Here is a 20,093-nt window from a genome sequence, read left to right on the forward strand (position 1 = left end):
ACAACCCTGAAAGAGCGCGCGCGCGCACGCACACACACACACACACACACACACACACACACACACGCAGAGCCATCCTGGGAGACATGTTTCTGGGAGTTCTGGTGGAGTCAGTGCTTCCAGGGACATTGTGTTTCTCAGAGAAGGCTCTGTGGGTGGATAAGCCTGTGAGAAGCTCTCCTGCAAATGGGTTCTGAGGACAAAGAATTTGGAGAAATGCTGCATCCTTCACTTCTCCCCCTGCATGTTGGTCTATCACAGCCACTGAGAACTTCAGTAAAGATCTCTCCAGGATTCTCCCACATTGTTTGATCGTGGGCTTCTTGTACACTCCTATTAAATTGGTTGACCTTGACTGGGATTTTTGTTTTTGGAGACAGATTTTGGGAAATGCTGACCTGTGACATGAAAGGCTGACAATGGAGGGAAGAATCTGCACAAAGCAAAAGAAGGAAACATTGAGAAATAGGGAACCCAAACTCTGGCAGGGTTCTCTGGTGCCTGTTGCACAGTGTCTGTCATGTCATCTTGAATTGACTTAAGTAATCACAGATTCCACGTGCCCCTCTGCAACTGAGTGCCTTCAGACAACTAACTTCCCAATTCCCAATCTGAATCTCACTTTTCTCAACCATAAAATAAGAGTTTAAAGAAATGATCTTGATTGTCTTTTCTAGGCTCAATTAGATGAGTCTACCTCAACTATCATAATGGAAGAAAAAGAGAAAATAGGATTTGCTTGACAAGAATTCTCTTTATAACCAACTTTTTTGGAATGCAAAATAAATGATGTTTTAAATAGAAATCCTATAATACAGCCACATGTGGATAGGTGATTCTTAATCTTCATTATTCTGGTCATTTTGAGTGAAAATTCAGTTACAGAGTGCAACCCAGAATAAACCCAGTTTTAGTACTGTACTTGCTATTATCAAACACTTAAAAAAAACAGTCCAGAAACTTTCAGCAGCTAGATCTTTAATTAAAGCCAAAGGGCAACTTTAAAATTAGTTCGTTTAATTAATTGTCCTTCAGGTTGTACAGTCTGTGACTACACTATTCTTGGTTATTAATCACAGTTTGCACTTCAAAAAATCAAGATATGGTTGAAATAACTGATTTAAATAAAGCTAATCTGAACTATGGAGAAATACAATAGGCAAATTATTTTGCAAGTTTCTATACTTTGCATATGTCAGTGTTTTCCTTTAATAGGAAATAAAATTAAATTAATTGGAGAGACAATGTGTAATTGCCAGGGAAACTAAATTATTGATCTGATGCCACCTATCAGCTGACAGTTTTTTCCCCACAATTTCCATTACCTGACCTCTGTGATTAAGTAAATTAGAGACTGAAGGTTTTTAAAGTCACTTGCGAGTTGCATTCCAAATTATACGAAACAAGAAACTGAATCAGTCCATAAATGGACACCAAATTAACTTAAGATGTATATCCATACTGAATCAAACGACTTTTTCAGGATCCATGTGTAATAGTCAATTTCAGATACAATATTCAGTCCACATTTGATTAGAAAAGTAGAAGCCAAGTCTTGAAAATGGAAACTAATAACAATATGGACTCCTCCCCACTGAGACATGTGCCATTAGGTAAAGCTTTTGTGCTCTCATCACATTGGATCTAATCCATAGTAGTGGTTCTTAACCACGACTGTACATTAGATTTGCCAGCAGAGGTTTTAAAATTTTCTGATTTTTTATAAACGTCCCAGGAGATTCTAATATGCAACAACTAGTTGCATAATAGCCCAGTGAAGCAGAATAGCCCAGTTAATAAATTTTCAAGTAAACTTGCTGTACCATTTTGGTTTTAAAATTGGCAGTGTGAGGCACACCTGTTTCTTTTTCAACTCTTCTGTAAAAATCTCAACAGAAATGAAGCTACTTTTTTAAAAAAGACAAAATGTAAATGGCAGATAATAAAATGTAGTGGTAGATATCATTTTGAATGTCTGCTTGGTTCACAAGAAACTCCTTGACTATAGAAGGTTCTCATGAATTAAACTGGGCCACTTGGAATCCTAAGTCTGGATTTTTAAACTGAAATTGAGAGCTACTATTTCTGTATGATTGGATGTGTGGGCTGTGAAATGGCTGAGTGTTCTGGCAGGTGGACAAGTAGCTGAGAAAGTTAGTCGTGGGGAGAGGGAGAGGGGGAGAGAGGGAGAGAGAGAAAAGAGAAGAGAAGGGAGAAGGAGAAGAGATCAGTAACATGAATCAGAGGTAATGCGTCTAGATTCCCAGGGCAGACATCTGTCATTTCTGCCTGCTTGGCATCCCTCTCCATTTTGTAACAGCATCCGCTTCTCCATTGGGGACTACTCACTCCCATTCCATACGGGCTGGGAATAACCAACAAGTCAAGCCTACTAGCTTCTTGCTCCCTGAGCAGAGACTCAGGCAGAAAAAGATGGTGCTGTCATTTTGGTGACTATATCAGGAGAAAATTTTGGTTCCTATTACAGGATCCCTGGAGCTTCCCTGATTCCTGTGCCTCCTGGGTCTGATCATTTAACAAGTCTTTGAATTCTAGGATCAAGGGTGCATGTTGCTTGCAATTCAGTTTTCTATAGTTTTCTTGTCCTAGCTCGAATCTGTTCAGAGGCTATATAGCATTTTGTTTTGGGTTTTACTAGGCACTCATATATCCTTAAGCTTTTTTCCAGCTTATGTTTTTGATGTTTGTAACTACACACCTCATTTAGGACAGATTTCTAATCGACTCCCCTATTTATGTGGATGTTTCCAAGATTGACTAAAGCAGGAACAAGGCCCTCCTAAGCCTTACTCCAACCTTCAAGGTCATAATGAAGATAACTCACTGTTTTATCATTCCACATGCTTTCTGAAGCTTCAGTGAGTTATTTGCATTTTGTAAGTATATAGATCTTGGGGAGAAATTCATAACAAAAATAGACTTTGTGAACAATAAGATTAAAAGCTTATTGCACATAAACATGGTTCTAAATAATGTATGATCCTTTGAATAGGAGCCCAAATCTCCCCTGCAAAAAGGAGCTCTTACTTCCTCTCTCAAACAGCATTAAATAAAATTATAGTACTGCCATTAAACCCAACTGTGCACCAGTAATTTTTCATTTCCAATGGTACTCTTCTTTATAAAAATCTTTATTAAATAACAAAATATGCCAACTAATATAATAAGTACTTCCTTGAGCTCAATATCAATATACTTGGCATACAATTCAAGACCGTCTTCTCGAGTGCAGCATGGAGAGTTTTAGTGACAAAACCCTGAAGACCAAGGGAAGCCTCCCTGAGTTCTCGAGGCCCAAGTTAGAGAAGTGGTGAGGTGTCCGGGTGTTTAAATGGCTGCCTTCTTGTTAACTCTGGATCATGGAGCTAGGTTTGGATCACATTATTAAAATTCAGAGATAATTGGTTAAAAAAAAAAAAAAGAAAGCAAGACACAGTGCTAAGCAACTTAAGTGATGAACAGTGTTGTGATCTTGGTCAATCTCTGGATGAACTATAATGAAATGGAAAGAACAGGGCCAGTGCCAATAAAATGTGATCATAAAGTCTGACCTCTCACCATTCTTAGAAGAGGATTCTAAGAATCTAAGAAAAGGTGAATATCACTTCAGAATATTATGGTAAAGAAAGTGGGGGTAAATAAAAAGAACGCAGTTTAAAAAGTATTCTTCTGACCATCATACTTTATTTTTAATACAAATAGGTAATAAAATAAAAGGTACCCAGATTATCTTTAACAAGAATATATTTCTGTATACCAAGCCATCATTTACAGAGTAACACTGCAAAAATTTTGAATAGCTCTTAATTTGTTTACATAAAATTATATGAAATAAAATTATATGTAGGATGAAAACCAAAATAAGAACCAACTCAGAGTCCTAAAATCTTGTCTGTGTATTAATTCCTTTTCAGTTCCAAAAAGTCACACATGTCTACAAAAGAATGTAGGTATTCTTGACATTGAACATTATTTACAAATGAAATTCACCTCTCTCAGTTGCTTTGATTCTGCGAGTCTGCTGCCTGGCACACACATTGTGGTGTCAACAGAGTCAGAATTGCTGACCTGCTCCACCTGGGGGATGGCCATTCTTTGCCCTGGAAGGAGGATTACACCAATTCATAATATTTCCAGTATGGGGATCAAAGTAACAGTTCAGACATGGGTCATACAGAAGAGTCAGCACTTCCTCGTCCTCTTCCACACTCAATTCCTCTTCACCTGTGGGAAGGGGAACCACAGACATGTTAGCTACTGGCCTGGCCTGAAATTTCTAAACATCAGAAGGGCAGAGAAGAAGGAATCACCATCCATCCCTGGATAGTGCATGTGGGCAAAGTGTTGATGCTGGAATGAAGGAGTGCTACAGACATGATGAGACTATGCAGTTTCAGTCAGAGAAGAGATGGCAGTCACAGGGCCAGCTTTGGTACAAAGGATAAGAAAAAACTGAGTGTGCCTGGAAAATTCACTGTTGGGATTATACCCCCCAAAATCCTGAATACTAATTCAAAAGAACCAATGCACCCAATGTTCATAGCAGCACAACTTATAATAGCCAAGTGCTGGGAGTAATCTAAGTGCCGATCAGTAAATGAATGGATCAAAAAACTATGGTACATTTACACAATGGAATTCTATGCAGCAGAAAGAAAGAAGGGAGCTCCTACCCTTCCCAACAGCATGGATGGAACTGGAAAGCATTATGCTAAGTGAATAAGCCAGGCAGTGAAAGACAAATACCATATGATCTCGCCTATAAGTGGAACCTAATCAATAAAACAAGCAAGCAAGCAAATATAATTGGAGACATGGAAATAAAGAACAAACTGACAGTAACCCAGAGGGGCGGGGGATAATGGTGTGAAAGAAGGGGAAGGATCATCAAGGAATGTGTTGAAGGACCATGGACAAGGACAACCGTGGGGGAGGAATCAATGTGGGATGGGGGTGGGTAGGGCGGGGGAGAGTAATGGAGGAGAATGGGGACAACTGTATTGAACAATAAAAAAGAAAAAAGAAAATGGAGTGTGGAGACTGTGCAGGGAGGGGAAAGGGAAAGGACAAAAGACTAAGGGTTATGTTAGTTAGAGTTAGGGAACTTGAGAAAGATTCAAGGTTTAAAGACCACAAGTCTAGACTTCTTCATGGGCATGTGAAAATGCAAACAATGTGAATTCAATGACCTAACAAAGAACTCAATCCCCAGTCATACATTCTTAGAAGACTACCAAATAAACATGAATTAAAATAAATATTAGAACATACAATACAATGTACAGATGATGTATTATAAAATTGTATACCTGAACCTATATAACTTTATAAATCAATGTCATACAATAAATTCAATAAAAATTAAAGAAATAAATAAAATGTTTCGAAATATAAATAAGATACATAAAGCATAGAACACATATGGAAAACAAATGTCAGGTGATCTGTAATTTCACTGGAGGTAGGAAGGTCTGTCCAGTTTGCTGGGAACATGAATGTGGCTTGTGGACTTCTTTGTTGTTGCTTCTGTGACAGCCATTTTAGACGGTCTTGGTGAGGAGAGCTCCTACTGCCTAAGTTATTAGCAAGGTCTGGCTGGTTTCCAACAAATGGCATGGAATGAAAAAAAACCAACTGTTTTACAAAGATGCTTCCTGTGCACCTTATGTGTGCCCAGTGTTGTACTATGTGCTTGGGTACTTGATGCAATCATTGGAGAGTGCCTTCTGAGTACTTCTGAAAATCCCTGTACTAGGAATTCAGAGGCTGGGAGGGCAAGACCTCCCTGCTCTGGAGAAAATCAGATCAGGCTCAGGAAGGAAGGGCTGATTAAGACAGCACTCCTCTGTCTTCCTTAGCATAGGCTGCTAAGGTCCGAAGATACCAAACTTTTGGGTCATGAGCTCACTAGGGTCAGTTTTGGGAGGATGAAGGGCATGGGACAGGGCTGGCATGTAATCCTGAATTTTTTTTGAAAGGGTGAATAAATGATTGTGAAACAAAGCTTGTGATCTTGAGTCACTGCCCAGAGCAAGGAAGGTGGTGATAACAGTGGGACTTTCATTTTCTCTCCCCTGCAAATCAGATCAAGTGGGTGCATGACATCATCAGCACAGTGACAAAATGGAGTGAGGTCCAAGGAAGTGGAGCAAGATGGTGAGTGGGCTCTGAAACTGTACCACAGCCATTCCTCTGCCCATCCTTCTGCCATCCACCCAAAATGTTTAACGTGACTGTTCCCCGCTAGGTGTTGGGGACATGATGGTATAAGAAATGGCTTTGTTTGGAAAAGTGCGCAGGGACCCAGGTGAAACATGAAATCAGCAGACTCTCTTGTGCATCTAGATCCAGCAGTCCTTAAAAATGGAGTGTAACAGAGGAATGATTATGTCTACCTCACTCACTAACATCTGGGTAGAAGCCCTCACTGGTTTAGAAAGCACTTTTTTCATGCAGTAGCTTACTTGACCCTCCCGATCCTGTGAAATAGGGATTATTGTGTCCAACTTATGAATGAAGAACCAGGGTCTGCAAAGTTAGATATCTCATGTGAGGTCACTTAGTAAGTTAGAGGGATTGAACTTGGGTTCTCAATTCAGTGCTCTTTTGACTATACTGGCTGCAGTTTTTATTAAGAAGGAAGTTGTAACATTTAATTGGGAGCTATTATATTACAGGAATTTAAGCATAGAATTACAGTTAAAAAATTGTAAAGGTGTCCTACATTTAAAAAAAGAACAGCTTGGAAAAAAAGAAATTTGATTTGTCCATGTTTCAAAAACCACTGACAAAGATGAGACAGTCCACAGGGTAGAGCAGAGGCAATAGCTCAATTAATCTGAAGAACTGGCCTTACTAAATCCAGAAAAAGAGATGGCATGATGGAGGTAACAGCAGCCCTCTGGCTTCAAGTATGTAAGGGTGGCAAATGAGGAAGAAATTAAGAAGACTCTGTGGGGTTCCAGGGGAAAGCAATAGATCGCTGAGTGAAAGTTATAAGAAGAAAGAATTTGACTCAGCACAAGGAAGAATTTCTAAACATTCCAGCTGACCAGAAAATGGAATGTGGACTCCCAGGGAGGGTGAAGCAGGGGCTGGGGCCACCATCTGTAAGGAAATTTTGTAGAAGAACCCTGCATAGGGCAGGGGACCAGCTCCAGTGATCCCTGTGATACCTTTGATGAGTTTCTGTGACTTTTGGCTGCAGTGGCTTATGTCTTTGAAGTATGACAGGACTTAGCTAATGGGCACAATGCTAGTGGTAGCTGACCTGAGCACCCTGTATAGTTTCTTATTAAGAACAGGAGCTCAGAGAAGGCAGACTGCCTTTCCTTCATTTTCTGTTGTTACCGTAAGAGTAGTCCCCAGGGCCCTGCCTCCACCTGCTTCATCTAAGTGGGAGAGGTTGGAAATGTTCAAGTGACTGTTTATATGGAAGATGACCCTTTTAGGTCACTTCTGTACATCAAAGGAGAGTGCGCATGTCTTTTACTTTCACATATTCAGTCTATCAACTCTTTCATATTTGGGGTACTTCAGAGAACAGAACAAATCAGTTTACTGATAACTATTGTGTGCCTGCTATGTGACTGAGCAGTCTGGTTGCAGATGTGACAGGTGCACACAAAGCAAAAGCAGCTACGAATGGCACCAGGAGTTAAACTGGGAGCTGCAACTGCAGGAGGTGGAGAGTGTCCCTGGGCTGTATGATTCAACAAACCTGGGGGCTAGGGAGGGAGACTCTGCTGCTTTCTACCCTGAAATAATTTTAGGCAGGTATACAGGTTATTTCTCCTCACTGGACCTTCATTTGCTTCACTTATAAAATGGGAATACAAATGCCTTATTTCAAGTCTTCATGGTGGAAGACTAAATCAATTAGACACTGGATAATATGCATAGCATAGTGCTCTCAGTAGTTTTCAATAAATGATCATTACTTTTACTATTAAGGATAACAATAAATAAACCATGAACTACAGGCTACAATGTTTTTAGTAACTCAAAACAGCACTCATGCATTGATAAAGCTTAAAGAACGAGAAGAGGCATCACAGAGATAAGCAACATGACATTCGGCAATGGAGTCACACAGATCCGGTCTCGATCCTACTTCTACCTCTTCCCAGCTGTGGGACGTGGGGAAACTCACTACTCAGAGCATCTGTTTCCTCATATTTACAGTGAGGATAGTAATAGTGCCTGTTAGAGTATGTATGAGAAGCTAAATAAATAAAGAATAACACACATATACAATAGTATTTACAAATTAGTTGTTATCATCATCATCATGAAAAACGTAATATTTGAGTTAGTCAACAAGTGGATTATGGTCTTATACCTTATTCCCTACCCCAAAACTATTATTTGTTTGATTTTGTACCTACCAAAAAAATAGTTGGTTTGAATGAAACCCAACTAGTTTTATATAGGACAAAGTGATGAATTAATCTTTAAATAAAAACCATTTTATACCAAAAATCATGTTTTTCAAAAAGTAAAATTAATTTTTTCCATCATTGTGTAATGGTTCAACCCATGTACCACCGCTTGACTATGAGGTAAACTTAGAGATCTACTACTGGACATCTTGTTTTTGTGCCATCCACACACTGTGGGAAATTCTGACCTCTGTAGCATAAGAGATGCTATGCATTCTGTGCCTCTACTTTCCAAAAAGATTAGTTTGAAGTGATGCTATTCAATTAGAAACTCAATGGTTTTTACAACCAGTCAGGAATCTTTCAAGATGACAGTAACCATTGTAATGAGGCAAGGGTCTCTATCCACCTGACGGACCTGCCAAGGGAGGGAAGTAGAGGCTCTGCTACACAGCACCATATGGACCTGAAGCAGTAACTGCCACAGAAATGCATCGGTTCCCATACAGACCAGTGCAGAACTGGGCCTTGTGCATTACAACCATGGGGTTAAGCAGGTTTTGTGGGTTTTAGTAATAAGCCTTATGTGGATGTATTTTAAAACTCTGCCAACAATGACAGTTGTACAAAAATTGGGGTGACATGATGTATAATTTTACACTGAAATAAGTGCTTTAAACTTACAGAAAAGGTTTTTTTTCATTATAACTTAATTTTCAAAGCCTCCAACTTACATCATTTTGCCATCGTAATCCCTATGTAATGAAATATAATATATTAAGAATTACCACTATGATGTCAAGCAAGGGAAGTGTTTGAAAGTAATGATTGTGCCTGGGTATGGGGTAATTTTCAGTCACATTCTTGGACAGTGCAGTGTTTGTTTTCTCCTGATGTGAAAGTGCTCCATTGAAAGATTGGTACAGAAACTCTAAAGGACAATTTAACCAAATAAACCATTCTCTCCTACGAGACTAAGAGCATCTGGTCAGAGGTCAAATTACCTTTTTACTCTTCTTCACATAATAAAGCTATATTTGACTGAAATAAAATTTCCTTTCAGATAATAATCTATTTACAAACTTTCAGCTTCACCCACATTGGAACTGGTTAGTGGCAATAACAGGAGAAGAACCAGTGAGCCAGACCAAACACAGCAACCCTGGTCCTTTGGGTTGGTGGGGGCAGATCAGGCAAATACTCCCTCCAGGTCACCTTTGAAGTCAATGAATACAAATGCTTAATTATCTAATTCAGTGTGTTTTAAGTGTAGGTAATAGAAAACCTAGATTACACAAGCTAAGTCTTCAAGCTTGAAAATAAATGATGTGGTACCAGTTTATCAGATTTTAAATTCTCTGAATCAAGACACTGTACTTGATTTTGATTCTCTGACACTGCTATCTAGAATTTTTTTTAAAACGAGTTAATGCATTTCTCTTTTATAGATCTTAGAACCGATTTGACTGGTTTTTATGTGCATACTAATACCCTATTGGTTTAAACAATGCAAAGGCGAGTGATCACCATTGGGAATAGTCAGCCTTAGGATCAATAAAGATTGACATTTTAGATAAGATTCTGCTGAGAACCAGGTGCTTGCAAACTCTACAACCAACATATCTCCACAGGAGGGCCAGATTAACTTGCACTAAAACCTGAGAAAGTCCACCGAGAACTGCTGAATTTTGGTTTTCAGCAAATACTTTCACTCAAATGGGAGAAAGATAAATGATCAACAATGGAATAAAAAGAATGAAAAGATACTTTCTTCCTTTAGAAAGCTATATTGTTTTTGGAAGGCAAATAACATGCTATGATTACAGTTTCATATTTCATTTGGGAAATAAGTACATTACCCCTTTTGTAAAACCAGTGGCTGTATTTTACTTAGAAAGTGCCATTTAAAGTTGACACGTGGAAGGATTAGATGATTAATTAGGAGTAAACTTCAATTTCATTCTTTCTGGGTGTTTCCACTTGTAAATGTGCACAGTGTATCAAATCATCGTGTTGTACAGCTTAAACTCACACAACGTCATGTGCAATAATGTCTCAGAAAAGCTGGAAAAAACCCACAAGACAAATGTGTAGCTTTCAACTCTGAATGTGTTTTATCTCACCTAAGGAAAGGTCCCCAGCCAGACTACGGGCTTGGAAGCCTACAGAACCCATAGAGCCTGAAGGGCCTGGTTTTAGGCAAGGTGGCCACTTGCAGAGGGAGGAAATGCACTCCAGTCCCAGCAAGGCATGCTGGACCACACCCTGGGCCAAGACCCCTTCTGGGTGCATTTGGGATGTTAAGTAGGTGGGCTGTGGTTCCACAGGGCAAGGGCCCCCAGACACCAGCAATGTGGTTTACTTCTCTGGCTGGAAGGTTTGCTGCTTAGTCCCCTGGAAAAGAAGGCATCTCTTTATATTAGTGAGAGTTGTTTCACTCCCCCCGTTTCCCCAGGTTTCACTTATCTGCTAGGTAGACACCCCTGAGGACCCTGCCAGCCTCATAAGAAAAAATATCTCTTGCCCAAGATTAATAAGAGAACAAAAGACCAACACTACCTCAAGAGGAAGGGCAGGCCAGGGATTCTGGATTCAAGAATGGTCATAATACTAATGAATCATTCTACAAGCTGAGTTGGAGTGGGTCTAAAGAGGAATACTAAAGAAAGTACATTTTTACCAGAAAATCTTCAAAAAAGAGAACTCTCTAATTAAAGAAATTGCAGGGACATGTCCGCTACGCAGTTCTTACGACCTCTAAAGTGGAACTCTATGCTCCTACAGCAGCGCAGGGGTGAGGGGTGGAAACTGGCCTGGATCTGCATCCTGTTCCACATTCAATGGGTCTGTGCCGGCTGGGACCTTAACCTCACCTGTAAGGTGGGGAGGCCAACATAGCCCCCACACCTGGGAGTGCTGGGACTAGTCATTGTGAGGCAATGCACAGAAAAAACTTGACCTACCTACCTCTAGGCACATTGGTGGGCTCTTTACTAACACTGCTTTATTAATGCTGACTTCTATCATTACTTTTAATCACCAATTATTTTTTTTTTGGGGGGAAGGCCTCCTTGCATCTTAAATCTTCAAGAACACAGGGAAAATACAAAGAGTGAACCAAATCATCTTCAGTTCCCATGGGCAGAAGCTTCATCCCCTGACTCATCCAATACTGACCGGGATGTTTACTATGTCCTAGGTGCCACAGAGGGTACCAGAGTTGTTCCAATGAAACATAGTGTTGGTTGAAGTAACTAATAAAACAGATTTTAGAAGACTGCTTTAGACTCAGCAAAAATGTCAAAAAATTGTGCAGTGTGACCCAGGCCTGTGAAAGCATTCCTCTGATGGCGCCAGGGCGGGTGGCCAGACTCCCCCCTCTCTGGTTGGCTGTGAGCAGCCATTGGATTTCTGTAAATTCTTAATTAGTAATTTAGATATTACATCTATAAAATAAGCATCCATTACCTGTTTATGTTTGTGTGAAATTAGTCAATGTTCACAAAGCAGTATCCTACAGGCTTTGCCAAACAAAAGGTACAACATGAGGCTGGTAACACTGAAGGCCCTTTAGAATGGCTTTCTTAGTCAAGATCTATGTAAACTGGAGAGAGAGAGACTGCATGCCTGAAGAGGGAGTCATTATTATTCATTTTGGAGCTGGTAAGCATGAATAATTTAAGGGTCATATCTGTAAAGGAGCAAATGTCAAAAACAAATTGACAACTATTTTTCAAGCCAAGTCTGGTTCACTTTCAAAAGGTCAGTTTGGTAGTCTTGAGTAAGTTCTGAAATCTTAACTCCCCATTTTTACATTTAGCCTGAGCTCCAGGAAAACACATTTTTAGTAAGTGTTAAGCACACCTGTGCCCATGGTAATTGATATTCACAGTACATTATGGCCCAGGAGGAACTGTGAAGAGCTGTCCATTTCTCTGTCCAGGTGAATGGCGTGGAGCACAAGGCTTTTCCTGCTGGCTGGTCGGCTCCCCAGGCCATTCACTTTAAGGAAGCATTTATATACTTTGAGAAATTCTGGCTGAGCAAAAACTGTGGCTGTGACAAACTTGTACTCAATAAAGTAGGGACTCAAAGGCTAGGTGTAACACAGGCACTCACTTCTGTATGGCCCAGGCCAAGTTTTCTAGAATTTTGTCTGGGTGAGGCCAACCTTGCCTGCGGTTTATAAGCACAGTTGTGTCTCCCACTGCAGGGGTGGCGGTGAAGCACATCACTTGTTTGCTTTGAGTCCCAGTGTTGCGTGTGTAAATGGGTAATAACAGCGCCTATGCTTAGCAGGCTATTCAGAGAATTAAAGTGCACTTGTAGGCCTGGGTCTCAGGCAGATGAAATAAACATTAGTTATTATTGTTTTAGCCCAGAAGTCCAAAGACAGGAGAGCTCGTTCCCCGTGAACCAGCCTTCAGAACGGCCCTCACGCCCCAGTGCAATGGTTGTGCAGAAAGGCACTGCTGTGGGGAAGCCTGGGTCCTGAGTCTAGCTTGGGCTCTGACATGTGTCCTTGGACAAGGTCAGAAGGAAGGGTGGGGCTACATCAGTGTCTTTAACTGGTTCATCAGGGCCCTGGGCAGGTTTCTGAGACCGTGACTCCCCCTTCAGCCAGAGCAGTTCTACATTTAGCTCCTTTGTACTTTGGGATTCCATGTGAAATTGCATTTGAAAGAAAAGTTTTCACTGTTTATAAGTAAAGTTTAAGAGCCATTGCATAACATGATCTACAACTGTTTTAACTGCTAAAATGTATGGTTTAATACTTGCATTGTTAAATTTTAGAAATAAACCTAATATACTGAAAAATCAGAATTAGAAATCTGAAAGTCAGATTTCAATGAATTACTTTGTTTTTCAAGGTTGTGATAAGACATGACCAGTTGAACATTTCTCTCCTCTTCCCTCTTTCTCATAATAATAATAAACAAGTAAACAAATCACAAGTTACAAATTGTGAGAAGACTATGAAGAAAACATACATAGTGAAGTGACAGAGACCAACTTTCTCAGATAATAGGCTACCAGCACACACCCAGGCCTGGCAGTCCTGAAGTCCAGTGATGATCTTCTTCCATTTCCTCATGCCCTTTGCCTTGCCCTAGAAATGGCAAGCACAGTCACTGCAGCCATAGCCCCTCCCACAAAGGCAGTGTGGCCACCTGTCATCTCTGACAAGCCTAGGAGGGAGGGGGAGGCAGGTCCAGGGCTGAAACAGGGGACCAGAGCTCTGATTTTTTTTTCCTTAAAGAACTTAGCTACTGAGCTCTTAAGATATTTTAATTTGCTTTTCCTGTTGATTAGGAATTTTTAACAGAAGAATAATATTTCAATTCCTGGTTTTATACATATTAATTTTTAGATTATTTTGATTATTATTTTTAATAATCAAAATAGATTATTTTGAGCAAATAATCTATTAATGTGGTTCAAAACCAAAATAGTACAAAAACAGTGCTTGGGTTCTGGGTCCAGGCTGCTTATGTTCAAATTCCAGCTCTGCAAATGACTAGTTTGGTGACCTCAGTTTCCTTGCTGTAAACAACAACTACACACAATTAGTATCTTCCTTATGGTGTTGTGTGAGGGCTAAGTGTAACAACTTAGTGCAATGTCTGGCATATAGTAAGTGCTAAATTAATGGTGGCATACAAGAGAAACCCGGGAAGAGTCCCAGACTGCCTACAACTGAGCCTCCTTTCTCCTTCTGATGATATAAACTGGACCCACTATTTTTCCTTGACAAACACTTTTACAGGGCTGTCCAACCTGTGGCCTGCAAGTCGCATTCGGCCCAGGATGGCTATGAATGCAGCCCAACACAAAATTGTAAATTTACTTAAAATATTACTTAGTTTTATTACTAAGATATATACATTTTCTATATTAGTGATCACAAACTTGGGATCTGCTCAACAATTTTAAAAGATTATTGAAAGGGCCGCTGCATAGTTAGGGTTATTACGTGAGGACATTTTTGCTTTTCTGTGGTGTTGGGTATCATGAAAATTATGCACGGACCTTTTTTTTTGCTCATCAGTTTTCGTTAGTGTTTGTGTATTAACATGTGGCGCGAGACAACTCTTCTTCCAGTGTGGCCCAGAGACGCCAAAAAGTTGAGCACCCCTGCTTTATAAGAACAGAAGAAAATACTATCTTGATATATTGGTAAGTATGGACTGTGCTATGTTGTTTAAAACTAGGCCAATAACATGTAAAGATTAGCCAGATAAGAAACACTAGTTTCTGATGGTATTAATTAGCTCAAACCACCCAAACATATGAGCAAAGGGGAAAGGGACCACTGCTAAAAATCTAGGGTGGTGTGCTGAAGGGGTGGTAGATCTGGCTAACTGTAGCCAGAACGTTTCGTTTTTATAGTTTTCTCGATTTAATTTGTTAATTTTTCCTCAGTGGAAGTTCTGTTTACCTTCAACATAATTGAGCTCCTGGTGTCAAAACATCACTTTGTAATGGCGGCAACTTTCAGACATCCTTTCAGCCGTGTACCACTAATGCATATCCTGGGTGCCTTTCTTTGCTCATGGACCATGCTCTCCATCCCTGTGCCTTATTTAGGACACTTAACATAACGTATTATTTGTTCCCTCACAGCAAAGTCTCCTTCTGACAGCCCAGATTCTATTTTTCTGTCATAACTAATTATAAATGTACACCTCTAAAGATTCCCAATTTGAGGGGCATAATCTGTTTCAGATAGTAAATCACAGAGACATCTCTATCCCTTGGGCAGCCAAAATGTACAATTCAGATGTATGAGCTTTCACTCTGAATTATCCATACCTGAAGAAAAATGGATGTTCCACTTTTTCCCTGGGGCAGCTAGGAAAAAAATACTCCCCCAAAACTGGCACCTTTCTTGGAGCAATTTATATTGGTTTCAGTTTTTTTTTAACCTCAGATATAGAGCTTCCATCTTCAAAATCCAACTCAGAAACTGCCTCAGATTCCCACTCTGAGGTTATTTGTCACTCTAATTATACACTTTAGATCCCCATTCCCCCACCTCAAGTCCTCTGTTTCCACCAGAGATTCTTTTCCATTCCTCCTTTCAATACTCCTGCCAATCATGTTCCCTGTTCACAACCAGAAACTAATGGTTCATTTTTACAGCTCTCACCAACAAAGGGAACCTCAGGCAAATTCTCATTCCTGCTTCCTTCCAATTTTTCCATTGCTACCACTACTTATCGTAGCTCTGTGCCAGCCTTTGCTTTATGTCAACTATAATTGAAATATTTTTTAAAAATTGAAAAAATAAAACACACCCCAAAATAACCCCAAGTCTCCACTGTATCAGTGTATTAACAACAAAAACATGTATCTCAGTGATATTAGAATATTGAGTCTGCTTTATAATAATACCAACAGCTAGGATTTGGCAGATACTATTCTAAGTGCTTTGTATATGGTATACCTCATTGAATCTTTGTGAAAAACTTTCAGGTGGGCACTATTATTAGTCTTACTTTACAGATGCAATAACCAAAATTCTCACAGGTCACACAGCAGAAATTGTTAGAGCTAGAATTCAGATGAAGGTCAGTTTGACACTAAAGCCATGCTCTTCTTACTCCTTAAACTATGTTTTGTCCTGTGACTAACCTTTAGAAGAACAAGGACAATTTCTCTCATATTCTTTTTAGTTGTAAAGAAGCTATCATTGTATAAAATGAGATACAGGTTACCTATGTTGGGTGTGTGAACCTAAGCAATCAACATTTAATGAAGATGGTGGCATCTCAAAGCGACTGATTGTCTCTATTTATAGTTAATTATTTCTATTTTTTATGCAAAGCATTTTTCATATTCCCACCTTGGGCACTCAGACTTCTGGAAGAGTCCTGATGCTGCTCTGCTGGCTGCTGACTGGGAGGAATGATGGGTGGGCTCAGCATATTTAACCAGTCCCTAAAAAGAAATGAACACACACATCTGTAATTCCATGTGCAGATTTTACCCAGGGGATTTGTAATTCCCTGGGGCTTCCACAAAGAAACATTTTTCCTCCTTCATATTTCAGAAAGATACGATGTTCAAAAATTAGTGTTCACTTTTGCAAATTGGTTAATATAGAGTCAATCACTTAACTAACTTCAGAGCTCCTTGGCCTACCATGGGGTTACGTCCTGATAAACCCATCATAAGGTAAAAATACTGTGAATTGAAAATGCATTTGATACAACTAACCTACTGAACATCATAGTTTAGCCTAGCCTACCTTAAATGTGCTCAGAATACTTACATTAGCCTACAGTTGGGCAAAATCATCTAACACAAAACCTATAGCAAAGTGTTCAATATCTCATGTAATTTATCATGTATACTGCTTTTGTTTCATTGTAAAGTTGAAAAATCGCTAAGTCAAATGACTGTAAATGGGGAATTGTCTTAGTTGTTCAATAAATACTCAACTAAATAAAGATGACATTCTTATCAAAAGTTTATTGTTATTAAAGTGTAGCATAAAAATTATTTCAATAACTCAGAAGAAATGCATCAGAGACAAATCTCCTTAGAATCTCTGGGTAAGAAAGCCTAGCAAAGTCACATGTCACATGTCATGAATGACAACATTCCACATAGTGATTCAAAGCAGAGATTAATCTTGTGGCAATCATGGAGAAGCCACAATGGTGGCAGTTGGTCTGCATTAATTCGGGGCTATATAGCAGCAGAGGCTGAAAGAAGGAAGGGTGAGGGGAGCTGGGTCCTTGAGTGACTCACTACTTTAGTTCTCCCATTATGAATGAGGACAAAACCACTCCAGAGCACCCTCTCTACATTCTGTCCCTCTTCCTCCAACTTCCAACCCCATCTCCTAATCTCTTGACTTTCCTTCCTCATCCATTCTTTTCTAGTCTCTTGTTCCCTCTAGTAGATACCTGGGTGGGTGTGATGCAAGTGGGTGACAACCAGAAGACGTGAGTCACTGTGCATTTTACTTCAAGCCTTTCTCACCTCTAAGCTCACTCCTGTGCCTCTTCAGGGGAAGAGAGCAAGTAGAAGAATGTGAAGGATTTTCCAACATGAGATCTATTTCTTGCATTGATATAGTACCCTGTAGTTTACCTTATTCTTCTCAACAGGAGCCATGTCCTCATGACTAAACAACTTCTTTCTAAATTTCTGTACTTCCCACTGTCTTTATCTATAATGGGAGATAGTCCCAACCAGTGACTATGAGCACTGGCTCTTCAGGCCAATCCTGGCTTCGCATTTCCTAACATAAGAACTTGGTGAAGTCACTTAACATTGTAAACCTCACATCTATAAAAAGGAGATAATAGTACCTCAGAGTTTTGTTGTTAGGATTAAATTTTAAAAAAGGATGGACAATATTTGGAATGGATCTTAGGTGCAGAGTTGCACTCAATAAATTTCAGCTATGACCACTATCATCTTCATTACCAATGAGGACCATAGTATGACTTTACTTGCAATGATAAACCAAAGTAAGAACTGGATTCTGCTGAAATTATAAAGGGTGATAGTATGATTACATGTCTGTAGAGTAGAGGTTTTCCTTGCAAGCCATTCACTCTTTTTGTATAAAAAGTAACAATGTAAAAATTACCTATTTCCTATTTGTAATATTTTAAGATACTTTCAGTTACTGCTCAGCTCAGCTATCACTAGATTATGGCCAATGAAATAAGCAAGGTGAGCATGTTGTATAATTGAATTTCATAACAACACATTAAGGACATCAAAAAGGATTTGTCACAGACTTCCAAGCTAATGGAACATTTTCTGATAAGCACCTTTTATTTAGTCCATTTAATGATAATAGACCAAAAATTCCTACATTATAGAAAATTACAAGGTCACACGCAAATTACCTGCTCGGTGACCTCATTGCTCAGTAAGAGTGATGGAGAGCAAGGATGAACAAGAGAGAAATAATGTTATCATACGATGACACCCCCAGAGACAAGTTAGAAACTCTACACAATGGCAGTAGAAGCACCTACTCGAGGTCCCCTGCACATGGGAAATAAATGTGTGTGGGGGGTGGTTTTTGTGTGACTGCTACAAAAACAAGGCATTCATTTCCTAGGCTAATGATTTGATTAATGTTTTTCCTTCCTAGCAGTAGCCATGAAAAGTATAGGCATGTTTTTGTGATTTTTTTTTAAAATTTCAAATTTATAAAAAATTTGCAAGATAAGAAACTCCTAAATGTCCTTCACCCAGACTCCCCAACTTAAACATTTTATCGCATTTGCTTGGGATCTATCTAGCTAGCTAGCTACCTATCGTCTATCATCATCTCTCTGTCTAAACAGGGGTTAGTGAACTATGGTCCATGGGCAAAATCTGTCTGGCCCACTGTCTGGTGTATACTGCCTGCAAACCAATAACAGTTTTTGCATTTTTAAATGGTTGAAAATTTAAAATAATAATGTTTTGTGTCATGTAATATGATATTTTTGGACCATAAGATGCACCCAAGTTTTAGATGCAAATAGGAAAAAATTTTGAAGCAAAAAATGTAGTAAAATATTTAATAACATAAATAATAATATTTCACCAATATAAATGTAAACAGAACTCAACAGCAGCATTCACAACCATTATTCCTCCCAGATGTTGGTGGGGGAAGTGCATCTTATAGTCCAAAAATACGGTAGCTATACAAAATTCAAATTTTAGTGGCCATAAATAAACTTTTATTGCAATACAGACACATTCACTTGTTTACACAGCTACAGCATTTGTGCTATAATGACAGAATTAAGTATTTACCTGGCCCTTTACAGAAAGAGTTTGGTGACCACTGCTCTGTAATCATGGGCTCATATTGATTTCTCCAATGCTAACACAATACCACAGGTCTGTTCTCATCTTTCCTCTTTCCACATTTGTAACTCCCTTCTGGCTGTGAGAAACCTGCCTCTCACAACCTCAATATATTTACTTATTTTCTGAACTACGGAGCCCACCAAAAGTCATTTCAGAATTGTTAACAAAACAAATTAAATAACCAGTAGAAAACCCCAAACCTACTCTCTAGGGTTCTCTGTTTGTGGTTCTTTTTATTCTTCACTCAAAATACTAGGTTCAAAATTTACTTGGGCTAGTTCTTTTCCCTGCTCTTCAGTGCCGTTTTATAGATGGTCCTGATTTATGATGGTTAGATTTACAATTTTCAACACTCCAATGTGTGAAAGCAATATGCATTCAGGAGAAACTGCACTCTGAATTTTGATTTTTTCCTGGGTGAGCATTATGTTGTACCATTTTCTCTTGTGATACTGGGCAGTGGCAGCGAGAGCCTCAGCTCCCAGTCTGCCATGCGATTGCAACCCATAGTCCACAGTGTGTTCATTGTGTTAGATGATTTTGCTGAACTGTAGGCTAATGTAAGTATTCTGAGCATGCTTAAGGTAGGCTGGGCTAAACTATGATGTTTGGCAGGTTAGGTGTGTTAAATGCATTTTTGATGTATGATGGGTTTATTGGGATGTAACCCCAAAGTAAGTCAAGGAGCTTCTGCATTATTCATTTGAAATATAGTTACCAGCTTCTGTTTGTATTACATTTTAGGTTTTTCTCTCCATCCTTATTGATTTTTATTACTTGTGTTGTTGTTGAGTAAGTTAAACATTAACAGCTCAAAAGTCAAAAGTACACAGAGAGGCACATTTGGGTAAGAGT

General features: G+C 39.3%; 1 protein-coding gene across 1 annotated transcript in view; it reads right to left on the minus strand.

The window, feature by feature from the left end:
- Positions 1 to 3,685: 3,685 nt before the first annotated feature.
- The window catches only part of CFAP20DC (CFAP20 domain containing), a 245,334-nt gene continuing 228,926 nt past the window's right edge, over positions 3,686 to 20,093 (minus strand). Inside the window, 2 exon segments of the mRNA XM_036030972.1 lie at positions 3,686 to 4,245; positions 16,249 to 16,343. Of these exon segments, the coding sequence (XP_035886865.1) occupies positions 4,076 to 4,245; positions 16,249 to 16,343 (265 nt within the window). The 3' untranslated portion in view covers positions 3,686 to 4,075.

The sequence above is a fragment of the Phyllostomus discolor genome, chromosome 7, assembly GCF_004126475.2.
Source record: "Phyllostomus discolor isolate MPI-MPIP mPhyDis1 chromosome 7, mPhyDis1.pri.v3, whole genome shotgun sequence".
In the NCBI taxonomy this organism is placed as follows: domain Eukaryota; kingdom Metazoa; phylum Chordata; class Mammalia; order Chiroptera; family Phyllostomidae; genus Phyllostomus; species Phyllostomus discolor.